Source organism: Pleurodeles waltl, chromosome 7 (genome assembly GCF_031143425.1).
Source record: "Pleurodeles waltl isolate 20211129_DDA chromosome 7, aPleWal1.hap1.20221129, whole genome shotgun sequence".
NCBI classification, from domain to species: Eukaryota; Metazoa; Chordata; class Amphibia; order Caudata; family Salamandridae; genus Pleurodeles; species Pleurodeles waltl.
Genome location: NC_090446.1, coordinates 1,104,410,194 through 1,104,437,551, shown reverse-complemented (window position 1 = coordinate 1,104,437,551; position 27,358 = coordinate 1,104,410,194). Strand labels below are relative to the sequence as shown.

At 48.4% G+C, this 27,358-nt stretch overlaps 1 protein-coding gene across 4 annotated transcripts in view; it reads right to left on the bottom strand.

Moving 5' to 3' along the window:
- Positions 1-27,358, bottom strand: part of MBTD1 (mbt domain containing 1) — a 527,258-nt gene that overhangs the window by 254,978 nt on the left and 244,922 nt on the right. For all 4 annotated transcript variants that reach the window (XM_069200036.1, XM_069200037.1, XM_069200040.1 and 1 more), the window contains exon 13: positions 19,522-19,604. In XM_069200036.1, the coding sequence (XP_069056137.1) occupies positions 19,522-19,604 (83 nt within the window). The remainder of the gene's footprint in view (positions 1-19,521; positions 19,605-27,358) is intronic.

The following is a 27,358-nucleotide window of genomic DNA, read 5'->3' as shown; positions in this document are numbered from 1 at the left end:
CAGTCTCCTTGGTCTACGGCACACAAGACCTAAGCAAGAATGAGCATCTTGAATTTCTCCTTTCTGAGGAAGAGATTTATGCCCCGCAAATCCAGAATGGGGTGAGGACCCTTGTTCTTTTTGGGAATCAGAATAAAAACAACCACTGTCTACTTCGGACATCAGGACCCTTTCTATGGCTCCCTTGGCCAAGAGAGCCGTAACTTCATCTCGGAGCAAGATTAAGTGATCCTCCATAAGCCACTCTTTTAGTGAAAGCATAGAGGGAGGGAAAGACTGGAATGGGAGGGAATAGCCCTTTTGTATGATCCACAAGAGCCATTTGTCCGATGTTTTTGACTGCCATCGAGCTGAATCAAACTGAATCCTCCCCCTAACTGGATGTGAGTGGTCTTGCAGAATCATACTAGGAGGACTTTGGCGCTGTGGAGGAGGGGGATTGGGTGGTGGCCGACCTCTGGGTCTGAAAGTACCACAAACTCATCCTCGCACTGGATGTTGAGTTGACAGAGGACGGTGGCTGATTTGTGGGTGGGGTGTTATCACACTCCTTCCCAAAGCCTTTAAAGGGGCAAAAGGCGGACTGCTGGCGAGCAGGCACCGAGACGCCCAAGGATCTGGCCGTAGCCCGACAGTCTTTGAATTGCTCAAGTGCTGGGTCTGCATTTTCTCAAAACACTACAATGTCCCCATAGGAGACCACATTGTTAACACAAGGGTTTTCTTACAATAAAAAACGGAATGGGTATAAATACAATAAAGAAACTTATTTTATTAATGTATATACAGAATAAAACCGCTTTCATACAAATCAAAAGGAGTCCCTTGCACTACACCCAAAAATAGGACAGAAAAAGTGCAAAGATCAAGTGCTTGTGTTCAGAGAAAGAAAACAGAGATAATAAATCTCATCACCATCTAATATAACAAATACTAAACCCTATATACAGCCTGTTGGTTAATCTGTTTCTGCATTCAACAATCCTTAATTCCACAGGGCATTAAATTGCCATTTTAGACCTCCATCCACACAACAAACTCCAACAGGCTAGAGCATCATCATCGACTTTTCGACCCCCTTTACGCTCTTGGGCCAAACTCAAAAGCTCCTCCACATGTCTTCTTCAGGACAAACCAATAGGGACCCCACTTGTTACAATTTAATCTGTACCATCCTATTTATCTCCAGACAGCATTTTCAAATCCAAATTAATCTTCTCACTCGTTGTAAATCAATTACCAAGGGTACATCTCTAGTATTCTTCCTTGAATGGTCCTTATTACCTTATGGCCATTCACATCTCCCTCCTGCAGTATCTATCAGCATTTTGATCATGTTAATTAATTTTAATATGCTTTTGAGTTTGGCCCAAGAGTGTAAAGGGGGTTGAAACTTCAACGATTATGCTCTAGCCTGTTGGAGTTTGATTCGCGTTGGGAACAACGCCGGAGGAGGCCAACTGTGTGCACTTGGTGTCGTTCCAGATCCGATATCGGATCCAGGAGTCCCCAACGGCAACGAGGCCAAAGCCGCTGGCGTGGAATCTGATGGGGCCTCTGCCAACACCGCGTGCGCTCAAATACGAGGCGTATGGTATCATAAAGCTCTCTGAGCTAGTGGGGGTGATGCTCCGGCTCTTAGATACAGGGAGGAGGCTCGAAGTCAGCCCTGGCATAGGTTCTGCGGAACCGATGCCTGGAACATAGACATGCCCGAAACGCCTCAGCCGACGGACATGGCAAAGTCAAAGTCCACTTGGACTTCTTTTTGTGCCTCTTCCCCGAGTGCCCAGAGGACCTTGAGTGTGAAGAAGAGGACTCAGGGTTTCGGGAGCAGTCCCGCGACCATCTCCTTGATTGGGACCGTGAACTCCTAGGAGATGCGCCAACCGAAGTCGAATGCCGGCCCGCCATGAGCTTCAGAGACTGCTCTCTCAATGCTTTCGAGCCACGGCCCGACAGGCGGAACAGGACTTCGACTTGTGGTCTCTGTCGGGGCACCAGAGACATACCGAATGGAGGTCCGTCACCAAGATGGCTCAATGGCATGCACCACACGGCTTGAACCCAGTCTTCCTCAGTGTCATCCTAGCACAGACTCAGAAATATTAGGAAAATAGGGCAAAAAAGGCAGATGGTAGCTCGAATCCGGTCCTGCGCAAAAGGATAAGAACTGAAGTACGCACGGCGGGGTGGTGCCTTTATAGGTGACCGTGACGTCACAGACAGCTCCAACAGCACGTAGATCCGAACGACGCCACCCAACAGCACGTGCATGGTACTGCTCAGCAAAAAATTCCAGATTCCAAGCAGACAGCAGGAAATTCAAAGGTAAGCAATCTGCAGCTAGAAGTCTCTATCAGATGCAGTGTTTGCAGCTGTCGCTCTGGTAGAATGAGTGCGCAAACTCTACAAGGGTTGCTTTTTAGCCAATATGTTGCACATTTTAATGCAGAGAACAATCCATCTGGAGATGGTTCTCTTCTGCATTGCCCGACCTTTCTTCGCACCCACATAACCAATAAAGAGTTGATAATCCACCCAGAATTCTTTGGTACAATCAAGGTAGAAAGCCAATGCTCTATTTGGGTCCAGGTAGTGATTTATCTCCTCTGACTTAGAAGGATATGGGGGTGCGTGAAAATTAGGCAAGGAGGTGGACTGGCCTACATCAAAGGCGAGGGACCACTTTCTGAAAAAATAGGCCCTAGTGAGAAGCACCACTTTGGCAGGATAGATGGAAAGGTACGGTGGCTTAGATAATGCCTGCAGCTCACTCAGCCTGACGGCAGAGGTAATGGCCACAAGGAAGTCTGTTTTTAATGTCAGAAGCCTGAAAAGACAATTGTAGAGAGGGTCAAAAGGAGAGCACATTAGGAATGTCAGAACTAAGTTCAAATCCCATTGGGGCATGATGAAAGGAAGGAGGAAATATATGGGTAAGACCTTTAAGGAATCTACTAACAATAGAAGACTAAAACAAAGAAGGTTGGTCACAGGTAATCACAGAAATGCGGAGATAGACAACCTGTGAGGTGCCCAAAGCAGAGCCTTACTGGGTCAAAGAAAGTATGAACAAGAGGACCTCAGAAAGAGGGGCAGAGAGAAGATCAACATACTTCTCTGTGCACCATACCACAAATTTGTTCCAACACATTATGTAATTTTGGTGGAGGAATGCCTGGATACCAAGGTAATGTTACAGACTTCGGGCGGAAGGTCAACAGCTGTCAACTGCCACAGCTCAGTCTCCACAGGGTGGCGAACCCTACCCTGCTGCTGCTACAGAAGATCATACGAAGAGGCAGTCTGAGCAGAAAATCGATGATCATGCTTAACAGCTCGGGATACCAGACTCCTCATGCCCAGTACGCAGCCACAAGGATTATTTAGGCCCAGTCATTCTTGATCTTCTTGAGAACTCTCTGCAGAAGTGGTACGGATGGAAAGACATACAGGAGGCCTAAGCTCTAAAAGTTCTAAAAGCTCCAGATTACTCTAAGCAGTTAATTGTGCAGACAGATGCCTCTTAACGGGTTATAACAGCAGTCCTGCCCCAACTCAATGATGATGGCCATGACCAACCTGTTGCTTTCATTCACAGGAGGTTACTCCTCAGAGAGCAGTATTGTAGTGTCATTGAGAGGGATGCCTTCACTGTGGTTTGGTCCCTGAAGAAGCTGAGACCATACTTGTTTGTTTCTCAATTCCTGGTTCAAACTGACCACAGGCCTCTCAGATGGCTAATGCAAATGAAAGGTGAAACCCCGAAACTGTTAAGGTAGTCGATACCCCTACAGGTAATGGACTTTACAGCGGAACACAGACCACGGACTGACCATGCCAGTGCAGATGGCCTTTCTAAGTTCTTGAACTTAGAAGAAGACGACTAACCTGGGAAAGGTTAGCTTCAACCTCTTTCATTTGGGAGAGCGTCATGTAGGAAAGTGCCTCTTTTGACATGGTCACACCCCAACACACTTTTTGCCTGGCTTCAGATGCAATTTCGACTGTTGCACTGGGTTCGTGCCAAACAGGTTCCCATCGCCAGATTTCTTTCCCAAAAACTGCAGTGTCGTCGTTCCCAATTGGCAAACTTTTAGATCCCACTATAAGTCATCAGTAAATGGTACCACTATAAGTCTCCAGCATGGGTTGCTAAAGGAAGGCCCCGGAGGGCTGCAGTAAGAATTCTGTCACACTCAGGAACCCCCTCACTAAGTGCACACAGTGCTTCTTTCGCAGACTGCGGGTCTTGGTGCAAAACTAAAAGGAAAACACAACATGGCACACAGCCTGCGTGCCCAGTAATCTTGGCACTGCATGCAATATATGCAAGCCACCCCTAAAAGCAGGCCTTCCAGCCCTAAAGGCAGGGTGCAATATTTTACATGTGAGGGCATACCTGCATGAGCAGATATGCCCCTGCTATGTCTTTGTCGATTCTCAGACATAGTTGCATCAGCATATGTCCCTAAGGTGTCTAAGGCCATTCTTAGACAGTGTAAGTGCAGTGTGGCCATATCAAGTACGTGGACTGGGAGTTTGTCATTACAAGCTCCACAGCTCCATGATGGCTCAGCTCAATAAACCTACACGGATACTAAAGCTCGATTTATTGAAAAATGCATACAGAGGCAATCTTAGAGATGCCCCCTGTATTTCACCCAACCCTCTAGTGTAAGGCTGCCACTAACAGACTAGTTTCTGACCCCATGGGGTGACAGCCTTTGTGCTCTCGGGGGTCAGGAACCTAATCTGCTCTGGGTGGAGTTGCTTCACCCCTTCCCCCTGCAGGAACCGAAACACTTGGCAGTGAGCCTCCAAGTCTCCTGCCTTGGGTAACACTGCCACAGGGCCATTCAGCTAAGGGAGATGCACAGACCCCTCCCACCCTCTAGCCCCCCACCCCCTGCACCAAAACTCACTTTTGGTGGCAGGCTGGGCGGGAAAATTAGTAAACACCAGAAAGTGTGTCCACCCAAGCTACGACCACCCCTAGGGTACCCAGAGCTGAGATGAACCCCTCCTGGCAGAATACTCCATCTTGCTTTGGAGGACATTAGCCAATAGGGTTAGGAATGTGCTACCCCCCTCGCCAAAGAGAGTGGGCAAAGGAATGGTGAAGCCACCCTCAGGGACAGTTGCCACTGGCTACTGTCCACAAACCTCTGTAATTCCCCTAAATCTAGTATTTAGGAGCACCCCTGAACCTTGCTCTTCAGATTTCTGGCGACCTGACAAGAAGAAGAAGTGAAGAGCTGTACCAGCAGAGAAGACTCCAAATGACAATTGACTTGGCCTCAGCCCTACCGGTCTGTCTGCAGCATCAAAACTCTTGCTACAAGAAGACTCATCCTGCAGGACAAGCAACCTCTAAAAACCTCCAGAAGGCTGTCTGCCTACCCAAGGACCAAGATCGCCTGAGGACAGTGGCCCTGTCCAAAAAGAAACCTCCAAGACGGACTCCAGAACCTCCCCATATATGCAAGTCCTGTCCACTCTGCACCCGATGCCCATAGCCCGTGTCCAGGTGACACACTGGATCAGAGAAGGTCCCCAGGCGATTCCGATCTCGAGTCCACCCTGGGTTGATCCCTCCTGACCAAAACGATGACACCTGCAGCCTAAAACCGTACTCCTTAACCCCTGAATACTGGGATTGTAAGCAGAGTATTTATCTGAAAATTGTGCTGTTACTTTTCCTCATCTAGGATTGCATTGCTTTCTATGAGAAATTGCACTAAGTGTCTACTTTTGAAACTGAAAAGCATTACTTACCTGTAAACTGTTTTACTAAAGCATTGGCCTGGAGTTAGTCACTGAGTGTGTGCCACATTTCTTGACTGTGTGTAAAACAAATGCTTAGCACTACCATCTGATAAACCCAACTACTGGACCACACCATCACACAAGAGAGCATTAGTATTATCTACTTTAGCCTCTGCAAAGCCTCTGGGGATCCACTGGACTCTCTGCACACTATACCTCACTTTCCTATCATATATACAGAGCCAGCTTCCTACATATTACCTGCAATGTAACTGTAGAGGGCACAGAGACTGTGTGCCATGCTCTATTTTCATTTTGGTCTGCACCGAGAACACGCAGTCTACAAAGGAATCACTATGTGAACTTAGGTGGTAGGGTCCCAGAGGGTGGAACAATCTGTGCTGCAACCCTAGGGGGCCTTCCTTTAGTACCTGATGCCCTAGGTACCAGGGGTACCATTTACTAGGGACTTACAATGGCAACTAAAGGTTTGCCAATTGGGAAAAACAACTGTGCAGTTTAGGAAAAGAGATCCAACACTGGGGATATCTTTACCAGGGACCCAGTGCACTTGCAGTCCAAGTTACACCAGAACCCAGGCAAAAAAGAGTGGGTGGTGGGGGGGCAGGCCAAAAAGAGGCACTTTCCTACATGACCCTCTCCAAAATGAAAGAGGTTGAAGCTAACCCTTCCCAGGAGAGTCTTCATCCTCTAAGTGGAAGAGCCTGGAAAGGCCATCTGAATTGGCATGGTCAGTCTCAGGTCTATGTTCCACTGTAAAGTCCATTCCCTGTAGGGAGATGGACCGCCTTGACAGCTTGGGGTTTCCTCCTTCTGTTTGCATAAACCATCACAGAGGCCTGTGGCCAATTTGAACTAGGAAGTGAGAACCAAACAAGTATGGTCTCAGCTTCCTCAGGGACCAAACACAGTAAAGGCTTACATTTCAATGGCACTCCAACACTGCTCTCGGGGGAGTAACCTCCTGCTAATGAAAGCAACAGGTTGATCATGGCCATCATCCCCGATTTAGGACAGGACAGCCCCTAAACCCATGTTGAGAGGCGTCTGCCTGCTTAGAATAATCTGGAGCTTTTAGAACAGGTGCAGAGCACATTGCTTCTTTCAGGGTGTCAAAGGCCTGTGGACAGCTGACTGTTCAGGTGACCTTTTTGGGCATCTTTTTGGATGTGAGTTCTCCGAGAGCTGCCACAATGGTGCCATAGCCCTTCAGAAATCCTCTGTAATACCCAGTCAAGCGAAGGAATGCCCTGACTTGGGTATCTGTTGATGGAGCTACCAGTCCAGAACTGTATGGATCTTGAGTTGGAGTGGTTGAACTTGGCCTCCACCAACCAGGTGTCCCAAGTACACAACCTGACCCTGCTATATCTGGCACTTGCTTTCCTTGATAGTGAGGCTTGCACATTTCATGGCCTCGAGGACCTTTCTGAGGTGGATTAGGTGATCCAGCCAGGTAGAGAGGAAGCCATCAATACCATCTAGATATGCTGCACTAAAGTCTTCTAACCAGGCAAGGACATTGTTTACCAACCTCTAGAAGGTGGAAGGGCATTCTTCAGAACAAAGGGCATAACAGTGAACTGATAATGCCCATCTAAGAGAAGAATGCAGATCTTTCTTTTGCTCCTGGAGTCAGGCCTATCTGTCAGTACCCTGACGTGAGATCAAAAGTACTCAGACATCTGGCTGCTATTTGTAGTAAGCTGGGCTCTGGTTGTCAACACCGGAGCAGTACGCGCTCTATTGGCGACAAGAAATGCAAAAAAACACCACTTTTAAAACAACGTGATTCATGCATTGTGTTGATATGTTGTATTTTACCCTTTTGCATTGCAGAGTTTAATCCTAAACACTTATTTTTAATATGTTTACAAATACTGTTTCTTTGCAAGGTATTGCTACAGGTTTCAGAGTGGGTTAGGGTGTGGCCCCTTTCCAGGGCCTTCCAGAGACTTTCCCTGCAACATGCCTGGGCGTGGCTCTGGGCTGGGCCAAGACTCTATATAAGGAGAGTCAGCCCAACTCCCAGTGCTCACTATTCAGAGGTCCTGGTGCAGAAGAGCAGCTATTTCCAGAGCTCCTGTTCCGGTGGCCTTTTTGATCTCCCAGTTCTCTGCTTTGAAAACTTCATTGGTGCATCTTGTTCCTGGGTGGTAAGACGGTAGTTGGGTTTATTCCCAACACCGTTTATTTTTTCTAGAATTATCGCATTCTAAGATCTGATCGTTTTATTTAGGTTAACAAATTGTTTTAATGTCATAAAAAGTGCACTCGATTATTATTGTTAAAGTGTGTACATGGATGTTTATGAATCAGCAAGAAGCGCGATTCGTTTATAGTTTTGAAACTTGTGTTACATTGCGCGCCAGCATTTATTGACATACGCGTTGATGTTTAAGAATCGGCAGGATGCGCGATTCGTTTGAAAGGCTTTAAAAAACTGTTACATTGCGCGCCAGCGTTTATTGACATACGCGTGGATATTTACGAATCGGCAGGAGGCGCGATTCGTTTGTAAAGCTTTGAAAACTTGAGTTGCATTGTGCGCTGGCATTTATTGACATGTACATGAATGTTCACGAATCGGCAAGAGGCGCGGTTCGTTTATGAAGCTTTGAAAGCTTGTGATACATTGTGTGCTACTATTTATTGACATTTAAAAGAAGATTTCAAAGTGGCACAATGTGTAATTCAATTTAAGATAATTTCAAAACCTGTCGCTTATTATTTTCCAACCATTTCTTGACTTTGCATGGCGGCATTCGAGTCAGCAGAACATGCCATTTTTCTACTAGAGTTTATTTATGTTGTGAACTGCATATTACCATTCCAGGATAATTGTTTGGTACATTTCGAGTTGACATTTCTTGAACTCTTGAACCCACTGAAACATATTTCTCCTCTACTGTTTTAAGAGTGTAATCTGTGTTGAAAACATCTCAAGGAAATTATATATAAGGTCAGAGATTCTAAATGTAATATTATATGCTCCTAATATGCATATTTTTACTATTCTAATTCATGCTTGAATAAGAAAAGTTTTATTTCAATTAATCTTGATTCCATTACAGGTATCTGATCATCACAAAATCTGTTCATTTTTAAACTTCAATTTAAGATTGCTCATATTTTCAGAAAGACTATGCTTACTAATATTTACTTCAGGTTATATTGTGTGTTCTAACCTTTTTTCCTATTAAAGGTCTCCTTCCCAGCTGTACCCTTCCTAATCCCCTCTTCAACTCTCACAGTCTCTGTAAATTCTCTATCAGAGTCTTGGAGCTGTTCATTAGAGGACGTGTTGGGAACGTGCACAAACCCCGAGGATTTGGAGACTCTGACACTGGTTGCAGTATCCCACACTTTTTTGCCTGGTGTGAGTATGTTTAAGACTGTAGTGCACTGGGATCCTGCTAACCAGGACCCCAGTGGCAGTGCTCTCTACCCTAAATTTGTTTGCTGGTAACCTTTTTACCCCCACAATTGCACCAATGTAAGTCTCTACCATATGGTACTTGGGTAACCAGGGCATTGGTACACCAGGGGTCCCCCATGGGATGCAGCATGTATTATGCCACCCATGGGAGCCCATGCACACTGTCTGCAGGCCTGCGCCATATGGTGCATGCATCCTTTCACCACAGAACCTGGTCACTGCACATAGAAATTATAAGTCACCACTCTGGTAGGCCTTTCAGCCCAAGGGCAGGGTGCATGCCTCCAAGTGTGAGGGTACCCCTGCATGAGCAGGGTGTCCCTACCGACCCCTGGCCAATTCCTGGAGTCTAAGTGGGGGGAAGCCATCTTAAGGTATGTAGTGGAGGCTGGTTAACCGGAGTGGTCCAACTACATCATGGTGTCTCTAAACCTAGGCATGTTTGGTATCAAACATGTTTGAATCATGCAGCTACACTGATTGCATTGTTAGCTGCATTATACCATGTACTTTGGGGGTTCCTTATAGGATCCCCCCAGTTCTGCCTGTGCAGCCTCACAGGGTCAAGCTGCCAGCCCACGCTGCTGCTGACCCCAGACACCATTCTGCCCTCCTGCTGGTGAGCCAGGCTCAGGCCTGAGAGGCAAAAGAAAGGATTTCCTGCAAGGGACAAGTGTGACCTTCTCCCCTGTGTATTAGATATCTAAGGGCTGGGGTGGGATGGCCTCTGAGCACCGTCAGACTGCTTTGAAGGGCCAATTTGCTGCCCTTCTTGCATAATCCAGTTTGCACCAGTTCAGGAGCCCCTGATTCCTGCTCAGACGCAAAACTTTACAAAAGACAGGAGAATGACCACCCTCCTGTTAAGCTACTCCCCTATGGAGGTGCACAGAGCTCTGCCAGGTGAACCCTTTATTCTGCCATCTGCAAATCATGATGGACAGAGGCAGATGGGAGCATCTGACTGGTTAGGCCAGGAAGATGACGTCCCAGGCCCCCTGTGATAGCTGGGTCACTTCAGAGAATGACCAACTCCCTTTTAGGGTTATTTAAGGGCTCTCACATAGGTGAGTCCTAGGATTCGTTGAGCAAGACACTCCAAGGAACTCTCTGCAAGACATCTGCTCCTGGGCTCTGGAACCACTGCTGGTCTGCTTTGGATCCGAAACACGTCTGCTTCTGGTGGAAAAGCTCCTATTGCAACATTGTTTCTCCAGATCCTCCAAGAATTCTGCAACATCCAAGGCTGTGCACCCTCCAGGGGCACAAGGACTCTGTTTGCACCTGGAAGCACCACAGACTCTCCTTTGGAGTGAAGGAGTCACTCACCCCGCATCCGCAGGCACCTCAAGACAACGTTGACCAGCAGGTGTGGTCTACTGTCCCACAGACATCTGAAGATCCTGCAATGCTGGTGGTGAGTCTGTGGCCTCCTCTGGGTCCTGCTTGACTTCTAACCAACTTGGGAGACTGTGGGCTCCTGCCAGTGGACTGGAACCTCTGTGCACCATGACTGCTGCACTTGCCAAGGCTTGTTGACTCTTCCTCCGGGAGATCTTCAGGCAACAAAAGCCCCAGTCTCCACCACTCGGCAATCCAAGTATCAGCCCATACTGCAGCTCCTGTGACGTGGGACTTCTATTTTGTCATGTTGGTGAGGCCTCCGTGTGATGCCTGTGTTCATTACCTGTGGGTCACTCGTGGGGGCTCCATCGACATCTGCTAGCCTTCCTGCATGCTGAGGGCCAGCCTTGATTTACCCTCCAGGATAGGGTCTCCTGGACCTTGCTGGTCTCCAAAACTTCGTAAATACTTCTTTGCCTCCTGCTTGCATCTGCCAGTGCTTGCTGGTGACCTGGCTAGTCAATGACCATCCGGCAACCCGCAATTGTCGAGGGATAGGTCGTAGGCGACTCCTGGGATCTTCTGCAGCTCCTGGACCCTGCAGCTGGACTTCTTCTTCCACTGACTTGCAGGAACTTCACCTTCGTAAGGGTGGGCATTTGCACCTGCACCTCCAAGGATGATGGACTCTGTCCCCTTCCTTTTCAGGTACCTCACGTCCGGAATCCATCCCTTGGTTCCATCGGCCTGGACCACGTGTCGCAACAGAAGATGGACAATCCAAGGCATCCACTGACTTCAGAGTCCCTTCTCCCCTCTGCATCTGGGTCCCCTTGTGTAGGTAGTCTTCTGGGCAACCTGGGGTGGGAGCAGTCTCCAACCTTCCTCTTGTCTGCTGGTTTCCTCGGGGTCCACTGGGAAGGGTCCTGAATTCCACAAACTCCAACCACTACTCCCTGTGTTAGCCTATGGAACAACTAGATGGGTAACTATCTTGAACCTTGTTGCTGGGAACACTTACCCTCTGGTATTTCTACTTATCCCCAGGCCCCTAGCTAACTACCTCACTTACCTTGATTGGGGTCACTATTTCACATTTCCATAGGGCCCTGTGTATTTGTATGTTATTTCTGGTGGTTATTTTGTGTACATATGGTATGTAGACATCTCCGAAGGGAGATATACCAATGCTAATCTAGCAGTACTGCTGTAATAAAGTATCCTTTATTTTTGCAACACTTGTGTGGTTCTTTCTTGTGACCGAGATACTTTCTGACTACTGTGGTATTTCAAGTGCTTTACATACCTCCTGGATAAGGGTCAACTGCTCGCCTCAGCCACCCCTAGAGAGGTTTTGCTACCTGGACTCCTAAATACTATCACTAAGGGTTGCCTGGACTCAGTTTAGGATGCAAAAGCATAGGTAGACACCATAAACTGAGCCAACCTCCCACACTCCCAATCTGTCATTAAGTTCATCTGCTACTGGAATTGAGTGGGAATCTGTCTTGGTCACTGCATTAAGACCCCTATAATCGACACAGGACCTCATCTCTTTCTTTCCACCCTGGGAATGAGGTTTGGGGACTAGAACAACTGGGCTGGCCCAGGGACTCTGAGTGCTAAATGACTCCCAATTCCAGCATATTGCTGACTTCAGCTTTGAGGCTCTCCTTGACATGGTCAGAATATCTTTAGATTTTATTTTTGACAGGTAAGATGGACCCATCATGGGTACTCCAGGTAGTTCTGCCAGGGGTCAAGGTGCAAAACCTGCCTGCATTCAGTCTGCTGTTGGTCAGAGAGGGTGTCTGAAAAGACTACTCCCTCAACTGAGCCATCTTTGGGATTGCTGGAGGGGAGATCAGAGAGAGGATCACTCTCAGTTTTCTGTCCCTTATCAGTGACCATGAGCATAGTCAGCTCAGCTGTCATGGTAGGTTTCAAGCGATTTACATGATCACCCTCTTGGGGTGCCTGCAACTGCCAAAGTCCACCAGATAGGTGACTTCCCTTTTCTTTTCCAGGATGGGGTAGGGTCCACTACACTTATCTTAGAGGGCCCTAGGGGTCACAGGCTCCAACACCCATACCTCCTGCCAACGTTGGTAAACCACTAGTGCAGCATTTTGGCCAAACCAGAGCTTCGGGAGCTCTTGGCTGGCCTCAAGGCTTTTGTTTGCTTTTTACATGTGTAGGAAAGTACCCTCTTTCTTGGCAGGGTTATCCCCAATTTCTGCCTGTTGTCAGTATGTTTGACTGTGTCTACTGGTATCCTGCTAACCAGGGCCCCAGTAGTTTGTCTCTCTCCTCTAATCTCTACCTTTTTCTTTCCACAACTGGCCCTAGTATGTGGTACTGAGGTACCCAGGGCAATGGGGTTCCAGGGGATCCCTATGGGCTGCAGCAGTTACTCTGCCACCTATAGGGAGCCAATGCAAAGGGTTCTGTGGGCCTGCCATTGCACCAGTTTTCACTACAGGTCACTGCACCAGGTCACTAAGTCACCCCTATGGTAGGCCCTCTCAGTCTAGAGGGCAGGGTGCAGATACCGGAGTGTGAGGGCACCCTTGCACTAGCAGATGTACCCCCACAAACTCCAGATCCATTTTCCTGAACTTTGAGGGCGGGGATGCCATTTTACACGTGTACTGGACATAGGTCACTACCTATGTCCAGCTACATAATGGTAACTCCGAACATAGGCATGTTTGGTGTCAAACGTTTCGGAATCATACCCCATTACTGTTGCAAGTATTGGAAGTATGATTCCATGCACTCTGGGGGGTCCTTTAGGAAACCCAAGCATTGCTACCACCAGTCTTACAGGGTTTTCTGGGTAGCCCAGCTGCTGCCATCCCTTAGACAGGTTTCTGCCCTCCTGCTGCTTGAACCGCTCAAGCCCAGGAAGGCAGAACAAAGAATTTCCTTTGGAAGAGGAAGGTAACACCCAGTCCCTTTAGAAATAGGTGTGCCTGGCTTGGGAGGGGTAGCTTCCCCAAGCCACTGGTTTGCTTTGAAGGGCACATTTGGTGCCCTCTGTGAATAAACCAGTCAACACCAGTTCAGGGACCCCCAGTCCCTGCTCTGGTACGAAATGGGACAATGGAAAGGGGAGTGACCACTCCCCTGTCCACCACAACCCCCTCCAACCCCCCCCCCCTCCAGGGGTGGTGCCCAGAGCTCCTCCAGAGGGTCCCTGGGTTCTGCCATCTTGTTTCCAAGGGTGTCAGGGAACTCCGAGCATATGAGTGGCCAGGCCAGGCCAGGCAGGTGCCGTCAGAGCCCCCTCCTGATAGGTGCCCAATCCCCCTTTCAGGGCTATTTAGGGTATCTCTTGGGTGGGTCCTCAGATTCGGCTTGTAAGATTCCAGCAGGACCCCTCTGCAACCTCTGCTTCGACTTCTGGCCTCCGGACTTGCGACTGCAACCTCCAGTACCCGACCAGGTGCTTCCAAGAAGAAAGGACTCTTCAGCAACATTTTTTTCAGGGCTCCTACCAGCTTTGCAACATTTCCCCGGCTTGGCAGCCTCAGAAGACAGCAACTCTTCAGCCTGCACAAGAAGAAGGAATCTCCCTTGGAGTGAAGGAGTCACTCCCCTGCAACCACAGGCACCTGCTGCAATGACGAACGGCTGCGTGGATCCACTCTCCTGCTGAGCTGCGTGGATCCTCTTACTCCTCTCTGTCAGCTGTCCCACTTTGGTGAAGGTAAGCCTTTGCCTTCCCAAGCAGGATAGTACCCCCGTGCACAGTGTCTTTTGCAGCTGCCAAGGCTTGTGTGCATCTCCTCCAAGGGATCTTCAGGTGACATGTAGCTTCAGCCCCCAGCACTCCATCCTGCAAAACACAGCCTCCTGTGTGATTCAGATGCGGCATGGGACCCTCTTTTGAAGTTCTGCGTGGGCTTCTACTGCGACTCTTATGCCCCCATCCTATGGTACTCCTGTGGGTGCTGCCTCTGCTCCTGTGGACTCTGCGATGCTGAGGGTCCGCTGTAACTCCACCTGGGTTGAGTCCTCCTGGGCCTTGCTGGTACCCAGCAGCACCTCTTTTCCACAAACTATGAGTTTGCCTTTGCCAAGCCTTGTTGGTGGAATTCCTACACCGACAACCGTCTGCAATCTTCTTTCACCGTGCAACATCTTCGGCATCCATCAGGAACTCTTCTACAGCTCCAGTGCCGTAGTGCTGACATGTTCTTCATCACCGAACAACTCATGCATCCACAGCTGGGTGGGTGGTAGCTCCTGCTCCTCCTGGACTCCACTAACTCTTGGAGTCGGTCCCCTCTCTCCACAGGTCCTTTCTTCAGGAATCCACTGCTGGTATTCTTGTAGTCTTGTTTTGGCGTCTTATTTTTCTTCTTTTCCTCTTTTTGGGTGGTTCTTGGAAAATCCAGTATTTTACTACTGCATTTCTGGTTGCATGGGGTTTGGGGGGCAGTGGGGACTACTGTGTTACTTACCTCTGTGGTTTTCTAGTACTTCAAGCTCCCCTCTACATATCTTACATACATAGGTGGGGGTGCCTTGTTCGTATTCCATTTTATTTGTATATGGTTTGTGCTTCCCCCTAGGGTCACTAACGGTTATTACTGTTTGCACTGTTTTCTAACCTTTTCTATGCCTGTTTCTGATTATTAGTGTATATATTTAGTGTATTAATTACCTCCTATGGGTGGGGTACCTGTCTAGTATTAGGTGGTGATCTGTTCCAAAAATAAAGTACCTTTATTTATGTACAACTGAGTGTTTTCTTTCATGTGTGCAACTGCTGTGTGACTAAAGTGGTACTGCATGAGCTTTGCATGTCTCCTAGATAAGCCTTGGCTGCTCATCCACAGCTACCTTTAGAGAGCCTGGCTTCTAGACGCTGCCTACACTTCACTAAGAGGAGATACCTGGACCTGGGATAAGGTGTAAGTACCATAGGTACCCACCACACACCAGGACAGCTTCCTACAACAAGTACTCAGCCATTCTTGAACGAAGGCCAAACACATAATCCACTATGCGCTGCATGGGTTCTCTGAAAGATCTCTTCCACCCTTCCTTCTCGAGGCAGAGTGGTCCCCTAACAGGATGCCCAAACAAACGTTCAAATGGGGAGAAACCCACTCCCTTTTTTTTTTCAGGGCGCTTACCAATGATGCCTTTAAGAGTCTCTCAACAAGACCATTGAACAGTGGGTGATATGGGGTAGTCTAACACGACCTCCTTTGGAACCTCATGTAGGAAGTTGGTTCTGTATAGTCCAAGGGTTCCCCTTTGAGGTTGATGGTGGCAAAATTAGATAATACCAATGCTCTATTTTGTGGTAGTTTGGTCGAGCAGTAGGGTTATCAGAGGGTAGTGTTAAGCATTTGTTGTACACACACAGGCAATAAATAGGAACACACACTCAAAGATTTAACTGCAGGCCAATAGGTTTTATATCGAAAAATATCTTTTCTTAATTTATTTTAGAGCCACAACATTCAAGATTTGAAGTAAATACATAAAATGCAGGGTACTCCACACAGGTAAGTAAGGAACTTTGAATTAAAACAGTAATACATCCAGTATAGGTTAAACAAGGCAATAAGCTATTTTAAAAGTGGACACAGTGCAAAAATCAACAGTTCCTGGGGGAGGTAAGTATGGTTAAGTTTCTGAGGTAAGTAAAGCACTTACACAGTCAGTCTCCTGCGCATATGCAGCCCACCGGTGGGGGTTCAAGGCAACCGCAAAGTCACCGCACTAGCAACACAGGGCCGGTCAGGTGCAGACGTCAAAGGAATGCCCAAAACACATAGGCGCCTATGGAGAACAGGGGTGCTCCGGTTCCGGTCTGCTGGCAGGTAAGTAACTGCGCCCTCGGGGAGCAGCCCAGGGGTGGGGGTGAGGGGGGTGTTTTGTAGAGCACTGGGGGGTACCCAAACAGGCACACAAAACACACCCTCAGTGGCACAGGGGCAGTGTGCAAAGTTAAAGTCGGGTTTGCTATAGGAAGCAATGGAGGGACCCGGGGGGTCACTTAGGCGATGCAGGCAGGGCACAGGCGGGCTTCTCGGGCCAGCCGCCGACTGGGATAGAAAGAGGGCCACACTCCTGCACTAGAGGTTGGTTCCTTTAGGTCCTGGGGGCTGTGGGTGCAGTGCTTGCTCCAGACGTCGGATTCCTTGTTACCAGGCAGTCGTGGTCAGGGGGAGCCACTGGATCCTCTTTGCAGGCGTAGCTGTAGGGGTGCAGGAGGGGTTGACTCAGGTTACTCACGTCATCGCAGTCGCATGAGAGTCCTCTCTGGAGCTCGAGCCGGGGGTGTCGGGTGCAGAGTGAGAAGTCTTACGCTTCCGGAGGAAAGGGAGAATTCTTTGAAAGTTGTTTCTTTGTTGCAAAATATTTAGCTGTTGGTAAACAGTGCCGCTGTTCTCGGGTGCTTCTTGGTCCTTCGGTTTCAGGGCAGTCCTCTGAGTCCTCAGAGGTCGCTGGTCCCTGTCGGATGTGTCGCTGTGCAGGTTCCTTGAGTCTGAAGACAGGCCGGTAGGGCTGGGGCCAAGTCAGTTGTCGTCTCCGTCGTCTCTGCAGGGTTTTCAGGTCAGCAATCCTTTGTGTAGGTTGCAGAAATCGGATTTCCTGGGTTCAGGGTGCCCCTAAATACAAAGTTTAAGGGTGTGTTTAGGTCTGGGGGGCAGTAGCCAATGGCTACTGTCCTGGAGGGTGGCTACACCTGAGGGGAGTGGGGCACATCCCTAATCATATTGGGGGAATCCCTAAATCTAAAGATGGAGGATTTCTAAAGGCAGGGGTCATCTCAGCTCAGGACATCTTAGGGGCAGTCCTGACTGGTGGGTGACTCCTTGTTTTTCTCATTATCCTCTCCTGCCTTGCTGCCAAAAGTAGGGGCAGTGGCCGGAGGGGCGGGCATCTCCACTAGCTGGGATGCCCTGTGGTGCTGTAACAAAAGGCATGAGCCTTTGAGGCTCACTGCCAGGTGTTACAGTTCCTGCAGGGGGGAGGTGAGAAGCACCTCCACCCAGTACAGGCTTTGTTCCTGGCCAGATAGTGACAAAGGCACTCTCCCCATGTGGCCAGAAACTCAGCTGGCTGTGGCAGGCTGGTAGAAACTGGTCAGCCTAGCACTAGGAGTCGGACTGGTATTCAGGGGGCATCTCTAAGCATCAGTGTGCATTTATTGTGCTGAGAAGTTTGATACCAAACTTCCCAGATTTCAGTGTAGCCATTATGGAACTGTGGAGTTCGTGTTTGACAAACTCCCAGACCATATACTCTTATGGCTACCCTGCACTTACAATGTCTAAGGTTTTGCTTACACACTGTAAGGGAATAGTGCTCATGCACATATGCCCTCACCTGTGGTATAGTGCACCCTGCCTTAGGGCTGTAAGGCCTGCTAGAGGGATGACTTACCTATGACACAGGCAGTGTGAGGTGGGCATGACACTCTGAGGGGAGTGCCATGTTGACTTAGTCATTTCCTCCCACCAGCACACACAAGCTGTGAGGCAGTGTGCATGTGCTGAGTGTGGGGTCCCCAGGGTGGCATAAGACATGCTGTCGCCCCTAGAGACCTTTCCTGGCAACAGGGCTCTTGGTACCATGGGTACCATTTACAAGGGACTTTTCTGTGTGCCAGGGCTGTGCCAATTGTGTGAACAAAGGTACAGTTTAGGGAAAGAACACTGGTGCTGGGGCCTGGTTAGTAGAGCCCTAGCACACTTTCAATCATAATTGGCATCAACAAAGGCAAAAAGTCAGGGGATAACCATGCCAAGGAAGGCATTTCCTTACACCTCACTCTGGTAAAAATACCAACAAGTGATCTAGCTACTGCAGGGACAGTGGAAGGCCTTAGGGCGATTAAGTCAGGGTACCCGGTGACATATTCCACCACCACCAATATAAATCTGGTCCCTGATGCTGTTGGAGGGTCAAATGGGCCAACAGTATCAATCCCTACCCTTTCAAAGGGAATCCCAACCACTGGAGGTAGAACTAGAGGGAGGGGGGGGTGGGGGGGGCTTTGGTTGTACACTTGTCTTGCCACCGGCCTGACAGGTGACAAAGGAGTTACAAAACTCCTTTACTTTCTGCGACGTGCCTGACCAGTAGAAGTGGTTAACCAACTGACTCCATGTTTTTGTCTGGCCAAGATGCCCTGCTAAGGGGATGGCATGGGCCAATGATAGGTGAAACTCTCTGCATTTCTGAGGCACCACCAGTCTCCTGGAGGCATCAGGTTTAAGGTCTCTGGCCTCAGGATACAAGAGTTCCTCCTCCCAATAGGTCCCGTGGGTACCACTAACCCACCACTTTTCATGTGCAGCCTAGTGCCTCAGGCATTCAAGAGTAGGACAGGTTTGTTGTCCATGGCTCAGATCTTCCCTAGAGGGTCCCTGCCCCTAGGAGCTCTGCAGTGTACGTCCCAAGCTCCTGAGGCTCACTTCCCTCTGGGGCCGTTAGGTCTTCTCCACGCGGTCTTCTCAGGGAGAAGCTGGTCGCCCAGTCTTCCTGCCTTTCCTTTTGGAAGGCTGGGCCATTACTCAAGGCTCAAACTCTACTCTGGGCCTTACTTTGTGCTCTTGTTTTCACAGACCCATTCAGGGATACCCAGCATAGCTGCATGGGTCTTTCTTTCTACCTCAGCCCAGGCTGAGGACTCCAGATCATTCCTTAGCAGACATTAGACAGGAATAGCAGGAGATGCCATCACTTTCTTTTGGCCGGTAAAACCTCCACATACTAAGGACACCACTGTCATGGGATTGACCTTAGGCTGAAATTTAGCACTGAGGACAGTATATGTCTCTCCAGAAAGATACTGACCTGAGGACACCAGTTGCTCAGTAACCATGGTGACTGTAGGAAAGTAGCATCTTTTGGCATGGTTACCCCCCCACTTTTTCGCTAATATATATTTTATAACATGTACATGACATTACCTTAGAAAACAACTTCACAGGTGCTGCTATTGAGCCTGTTTCCCTTAGGTAGTCAAACCATTTGAAAGGTAGCTTTGCATAACCTGCACAAACAAATAATAAAATTAGACCATTATAAAGGAACATTAACTGTTTCACAACAATGTGTCTTTAGGATACCTTAAATTTAGACTTTGTATTTTTTTTTAAAACATTTTTAGTAAAGATTAGGTCATCCAGAAGGCGATATTTTAGCAGTGCTTTAACAAGAATTCAGAATCAACCTCAATACATAATTATTCAAATAAAATATCCACTGAATGTAACTTGTATGCCTATGCAGGTGTCTTCAGGTAGTTGTAAAAATGCAAGCACAATAAGCATTGGTAAAGCAAATAGGTCCGGGTTGAATGTGCTAATACATTCAGCATTTAAACATTACAGTGAGGCACAGAGAAAGGTGCCAAAAGAAGTTGACAGAGAGGGCTATGGTTGTAAAGCCTCACCAAAATGGCTAAGAAAGGCTGCTCAAAGAAAGCCAATAGTTGAGCTGGGTGGACCAAAAGCCAAATTTACATATACTGCTTGGAACAGGACTGTTTGACAGATGTTCTGGCAAAACCCAAATCTAAAACGTGGGGTATGACTACAAGGCAGTCAGCAAATGTACAATAGGTGGTTTTACTCAACATCAAATGGATATTAAAAGCAGACTAAACTAGCACTGGCAACAGCCAATAGGAATAGGTCATTTTAGGCACTAGTTCTTATGGCTGTATGTGTGTGTTTGTATATCACAAACACAAGACAACTAGGTATTCTAGAGGAACTGGGTATGTATGAATACAGTGGTATCTAAGTAAATTCCAAGCATGGACTATGGTATAACCACCAAAAAACTAAAGGGGCGTAGCAAGTTCATTATAAGCCACATGAAATATACAATGGTCACTGGAGTTTAAAATGTAAAAATAAAAAAATAAAAAAGTTTTTTTTTTTTTTTAAAGAATAAAAGGCTCTACATCAATTTGTGCAAACAGAGCCGTGCTAGTTGTGATTCATATGTGTTATTTCACCTTAAGTGTAGTGAAACATAACTGGGTGGTTCTCAAGTTGACCGTACATTCATAAGTGTTGCCACCTTGTGGCTAAAAGAGACATCACACAGCGGTGTAATTTCCCCAGAGCCCTGACCCTGGCGGAATGGAGGGCAGGACTGGACTGCTGCACCCAACATGAAAAATCTGTTTACATGGCACATGGGTGTCCAAGGAAATACAAGATATGGGGGAGGTGGAGAGCATATCATGGACTGGGGATACAACTTGTTTTTAGCAAGTTGCACTGCAACTGTGAAACACATATTTAAACGTACTGTACCTGGTGGGTTAAAAACTAATGATATTAGTTACAACAAAGGTGTAATAAAATATAAATGTAAACCATGCAAATATAAAAAGCTGCTAACTAAAGCTCTAATGTGAACTAAGCCCAAATTCTATGTAACTAATTGTAGGCATACTATAAAATGTTGATGTTTCGACAATAATAGTACTTAGTACTTGTGGTATTCATCAGGAAGATGAGCAGTAACAGATACAGCACCACACACTCTACTATTCCATGTTTAATTTGTTAAGGTGTCAAAAGTTGAACGATTTTGTATACAAGGTAAGGTAGTAATAGTATCACTGGTCAGTTGCATAAGTCTCAAAATCCACATCAATATAGAGTTAAAGTGAATTGGTGAGCTAAAAACCATTTTAAAAAAGCAGGCTGTGTCACAATCTTCACTTACACATCCAGCAATGTTCTCAAAAGCAAACACAGGGGTTGTGGCTAGGGCATCAAAGATGGGGAATGCTCTTTGGCTGAGCTCCCGCGTCACAAGCTTAGCAAACCTACCACAATCCAAAAATGCAGCAAGGACTCGCCCACTGAAGCCTGTGGACAGCATTCCCTACCCCAGATACAACAAGGGCAAGCTGTGGACACCCTCCGGCCCCAGCCTGCTCTGCCGTCGATGTGGACTGCCTCTGCCTGCGGCGGTGCAGACCGTGAGGGCCCAGCCTCTGGGTGTGCCAGATTTAGGGGCGGTCAGCATGACTCCCATACCTACTCACAGCTGGGGGGCCACCAACAACAGAGGGATGATTGGCCATCCGTGCCAAGAGGAGGGCTGGCGGCAGGCTCCATGAGACGAAAAAAGAGAACGGTGGCAGAAGGCCATGGGGGCCTACGCACTACCTACTCCTGCCGTGGATGCAGTAGAACAACCTTTCAGAACCTGTAATCACTCCTTCGCCCCCCTCTCCACAGTAGCACCAACAAAGTCAGATCAGCAATAGATACGCCGTCCACCCTCTGGCGCCCCACCTTGCCACTGCAAAGAGACACGAATGCCTCATATAGTGAGGAAGATACAATTGCAAATGAGCAGGTCTTGGAGGGCCTCTTTGGTAACCCATAGAGCACATAACAGACAGCAGAAGACCTACTGTAACTCATGTTGCCTTACACCGAGCACACCACCAAACAAGAACCCACAAGGCTTGCAACCTCCTAAGGATAGCTGACATCCCTGCAGCAATGTATGTACAGGTTGCAGGCATGAAACCCTCAACCCACAGAACACTCCAAGACTCAATGCTGAAATGGCCGTCATCCTTGTACTTCAAGTTCGCTCTTAGAGCACTTCTTTGGGCGTGCAGCACAATGCTGTAGGCTCCAGTTCTGGTTTCTTTAATGTTATTCACCACTGTTTTCCTATCCTCACTAGCATAAGCTGAATATTCCCATTCACCTAGCGGGCACAAAGGTGCATAAATCAACCCTAAACCCACATCCACATCTCACCTACACTACCCCACCCAGTCGAACTAAATGGTCTCCAATCACAACATAAGTTTCCTCACCCTAAATCTCAGGGGTATGTTCGTCACCAGATGTCATTATGCTGTCTGCTCCTACATAAAAAGACAAAAAGCCCAAATCAGCTTCCTTCAAGAAACGTGTAGGAAAGTACTCTCCTTTTGGCATGTTTACCCCCACTTTTTGCCTGCTGTCAGCGTGTTTTGACTGTGTTCACTGGGATCCTGCTAACCAGGACCCCAGTGACTGTGCTCTCTCCCTCTCAATTTGGTTACTTAGAACTTAGCACACCTCACAATTGGTATATTGGTGACCCCGTGTAGGTCCCTAGTATTTGGTACCCAGGTTATTGGGGCACCAGGGGACCCCCCATGGGCTGCAGCATATATTATGTCACCCATGTAAAATGCGTCTGTAGGACTGTCTTTGCAGACTGCGTGAAAAGGTGCATGCACCCTTTTACTATCTCTATAAGACACCCCATAGCAGGCCCTCCTAGCCCAGAGGGCAGGATGCAAGCACTTGTGTGCGAGGGCGACCCAGCATGAGCAGAGGTGCCCCTACGAACTCCTGCTCCATTTTCCTGGACATCGTAAGTGCGGGGAAGCCAGTTTACCAGTGTACTGGACACCACAGGATACTGGACACTACATGTGTCCAGGTACATAATGTTAACTACAAACCTGGGCATGTTTGGTATCAAACATGTAGGAATCGTACCCCAATACTGTTGCCAGTAATGGTTGTATGATTCCATGCACTTTGGGGCTCCTTGATAGGAACAAAGCTGTGGGTCCTCTAAGTCTTCAAGGGTTTTCCAGCCAGCCCGCGCTGCTGTCACCCCACAGACAGGTTTCTGCCCTCCTGCTGCTTTGCAAGCTCAGGCAGAGGAAAGCAGTACAAAGGACTTCCTTTGAGAGAGGGAGGCAACACCCTCCCCTTTGAAAATATGTATTACAAGACTTGGGAGGGGTAGCCACCCTAAGCCACCGGTATGCTTTGAAGGGCTCTCCTTGCATAAACCGGTTTGCACCAGTCCAGGGACCCCCCCAGTCCCTGCTCTGGCGCGAAACAGGACAATGGGGAGGGGGTGAACACTCCCCTCTCCATCATCACCCCAGGGGTGGTGCCCAGAGCTCCTCCAGGTGGTCATTTGAATCTGCCACCTTGAATCTAAAGTGGGCAGAGGTCTCTGGGAGCATCTGAGTGGCCAGGTTAGTCAGATGATGTTACAGCCCCCCTCCTGGTAGGTGGTCACCATGCTAGGTGACCAATCCCCCTTACTGAACTATTTAGGGTCTCCCTCCAAGGTGATTCAACTTGCAAGATTCCTCTGCATTGTTTACTTCATCCCCTGGCCACTGGGACTGCAACTGGACCCTCCAGGAACCGACAAAATGAAACTCCAGCGATGACTCTGCTTTTCAACATTGTTTCTCCGGCTCCTTCCAGCAACTGCAACATTTCCCTGACACTGCATCTTCTGAGGGCAACGAGTCTTCAGCCTGCACAAGAAGCAAGACGGAATCTCCCTTGGAGTGAAGGAGTCACTCCCCTCCATCCGTAGGCACCAACCCCAATGATGTTGAGCTGCATGGATCTCTCCTGCAAAAACTGTATGGATCCTGCTACACAGGTAGTGGTCTGGAGTGGTCCCCTCGGTCCATTCTACCTGCTGTCTAACTCAGGAGATGGTAAGCCCTTGCCTCTCTTTGCAGGACAGTACCCCTGTGCACCGTGACTCTTGCAGCTACCAAGGCTTGTTGGCTCTTCTTCTAAGGGCTCTTCAGGCTCTGTGTAGTCCAGGTCTCCAGCACTCTTTCTTGCAAAGCACAGCCTCCTGCCTGCTGCACCAGTGACGTGGGACTCCTCTTCAGGTGTACTGAGTGGGCCTCTATGCCACTCCTGTGCCTGCTGCCTGTGAGCTGCGTCCTCGTCTTCCAACTCTCCTCACTGCTGAGGGTTACCTGGGACTACCCTCTTTGGGTTGAGTTCCTCTGGACCTTCCTGGTCCCCGGAAGCTCTGCAACTCTTCATATGAGACTCTTGCCTTTGCCATGGCTTGTTGGTGGTTTTTCGACACCACTGACTGACTGCAACACTTCTTCCAACGTGGGACATTGTTGGCATCACTTCTGTAACTCTTCTCCTGTGGTGCATAGTCGACTCCTTGTCTGCACCGTCGACCTGGTCCTGCATCTCCAGAAGGGTGAGTAGTGGTTCCTACCCCAACCAGACATTTCAACTCAAACTGGACTTGTTCCCCTTCATTTGCAGGGCCTCTTCTGACAGGATCCCCCTTTGGTTTCTTCTAGTCTTGCTTCAGTCTTGTACAGTCATTTTCCAAAGTTTACCTGTGGGTTTGGGGAAAACCAGGTATTTTCCTCTTCTCTCCTGGTCGCGGGGGCACCCTGGTTCTTCCCTTTCAGGTTCCTAGTTCCTCCAGCTCCCCTCTACATATTCCTTGGGTGGGAAATTGACTTTCGCATTCCACTTACTTAGTATATGGTTTGGTCTACCCCCCCCAAAGAGGCTCCATTATTAGCTGTTATTTCACTGTTTTCTATTGCTTTCTATGTCAGTCCTTGACTTCTAATGTGCAAATAATAGTGTGTTTACTCACCTGCTAGTGGGGTGTTGCCTATACAGTATTTTAGTGATTGTGCTACTATAATAAAGTATCTTTATTTTTTTAACACTGTGTGGCTCTTTCATGTGTTTGAGTGCTGTGTGACTACAGTGGTATTGCATAAACTTTGCATGTTTCCTAGATAAGGCTTGGCTGCTCATCCACAGCTACCTCCAGAGAGCCCGGCTTCTAGACACTGTCTACACCTCACTAATAGGGGATACCTGGAAAAAGTTGATAGCACCATAGGTGCTCACCACACACTAAGCCAGCTTCCTACAAAACGCACTTGACACTCCGCGAGCTACAGCACCTCTGCAGATGCTGGAGAGGCACTATTTATGGCACAACATAGTCGGCCTATGCCCGAGGCGCACTGCTGTGGATACAACCCAGCACTCCCTTTCAGACCCTCAACACAGTAATTGACAAAGATAACCAGTATGTCTTTGTGGTGGGTTGCCTGGATGGAGATCTCATACTACCTGGCTGCATCTATATCCTAAACATTAACCAATCACCCTTCTGGGCCTCCCTCAAACACCTACTCGCCCGTTGGGCCAACATTCCCTGGCTCCTGGGGGTGATTACAACATCATCCTGGATTTCCACCTGGACTGCTCCCATCCACTCTAACCCCATATCCCAACACGCCAACACTTGCATCATCTGGCCAAGTGGGCCCAGCACTGGTTCCTACTGGACAGCTGGAGGGTCTGAAATCCAAACACATGCTTGTACTCCCACTACTCCTCCCCACAAATCTATACATCCATCTATGCTCCCCAACTTTATTACTGCAGTGTACTACTCAGACTATTTGAGCTGAGTCCTCTCCAACCATGCCGTTCACATAGCAGATCTTACCTGGGGCACCCACCCATCCCAACCAGGCACCTACTCAAAGACACTCTAGATGAACCATTCTGCAATGCCCAGCTCACCCACATAGTGAGGCAAACCAGGATATGGCTACTGTAGAAAAGTACCCTCTTTTTGGCATGGTTACCACTTTTTGCCACCTAACGTGTGCTTAGTCTTTCCCACTGGGATCCAGCTAACCAGGACCCCAGTGATTGTGTTTTCTACGTCTAAATTTGGTTGCCTGGGACCTTTGTACACTCCACAATTGGCATAACTGGTGTCCCCTTTTAAGTTCCTAGTATATGGTAATAAGGTACCCAGGACACTGGGACACCAAAGGTCCCCTTGGGGTGCAGCATGTATTGAGCCACCCATGGGAGCCCATGCAAAATGTGTCTGCAGGCATGCCATTGCAGTCTGTGTCAAAAGGCGCATGCAACCTTTCACCACAAGTCACTGCACCAGGTCACTGCAGGTCACCCCTATGGTAGGCCCTCCTAGCCCAGAGGGCAGGGTGCAGGTCCCTGTGTGTGAGGGCACACCTGCATGAACCGAGGTGCCCCTACGAACTCCAGTTCCATTATGCTGGACTTCGTAAGTGTGGAAGCCATTTTACTGGACACTACCTGTGTCCAGCTACATAATCGTAACTCTGAAAATGGGCATGTTTGGTATCAAACATGTCAGATTCATAACCCAATACTGTTGCCAGTCTTGGTTGCATGATTCCATGCACTCTGGGAGCTCCTTAGAGGACCCCCAGTATTTTTCCTTCCAGTCTTCTAAGGCTTCCGGGCAGCCCGCACTGCTGCCACCTCTCAGACAGGTTTCTGCCCTCCTCCCACTCTAGCTACGATCACTGAACTTTCAAGCTTCAATACATGGGGATCAACAGCCCATCACGTTTACACACAATGAAAAAGCCAGAGCCCCTTTTGTTAACTTTGCATGCCTATTAGCCAAACGCCTAATCACCATGAAATGGCATTCCCCCCACCCTCCCACTCTCTCCCAATGGAGGGCAATACTTATCAGATGGAGCACAGCAGAAGGCGCTGCCCTACCCTGGGAGGAAGCATGGCACATACGCAGATGCCCAATTTCACCTACTTGAGATACTATGCTGTTCCAGCTGCAGGGTTCAAACACAGGGAAAACTCCCACAACCAAACCCCCAAGCCCCACTACCACCTCTTCGCAACAGTGAAATCTAGCAATGCTACCTGAACGGCAGTTCTCTGCCTGCCTCACACTCCTACAAAACAAGAACTATCCCCCCTCTAGTGCCCCACCCCAGTTATACCCTTTCCTCCTGTTCCTACTCCTTCCAGTTCCTCACCTCAATTCTTCTCCATTTTTGAGACCTGCTCTCAGGAGTACATTCCTCTTACCACGTTTACATGCTCACCACTTCATCCTCACATGTTGCAGCTCTCACTCACATTGCCTTTCCTGTATTGAAGTGGTTTGAAAACAAGTCTCTTCTCTCTACCC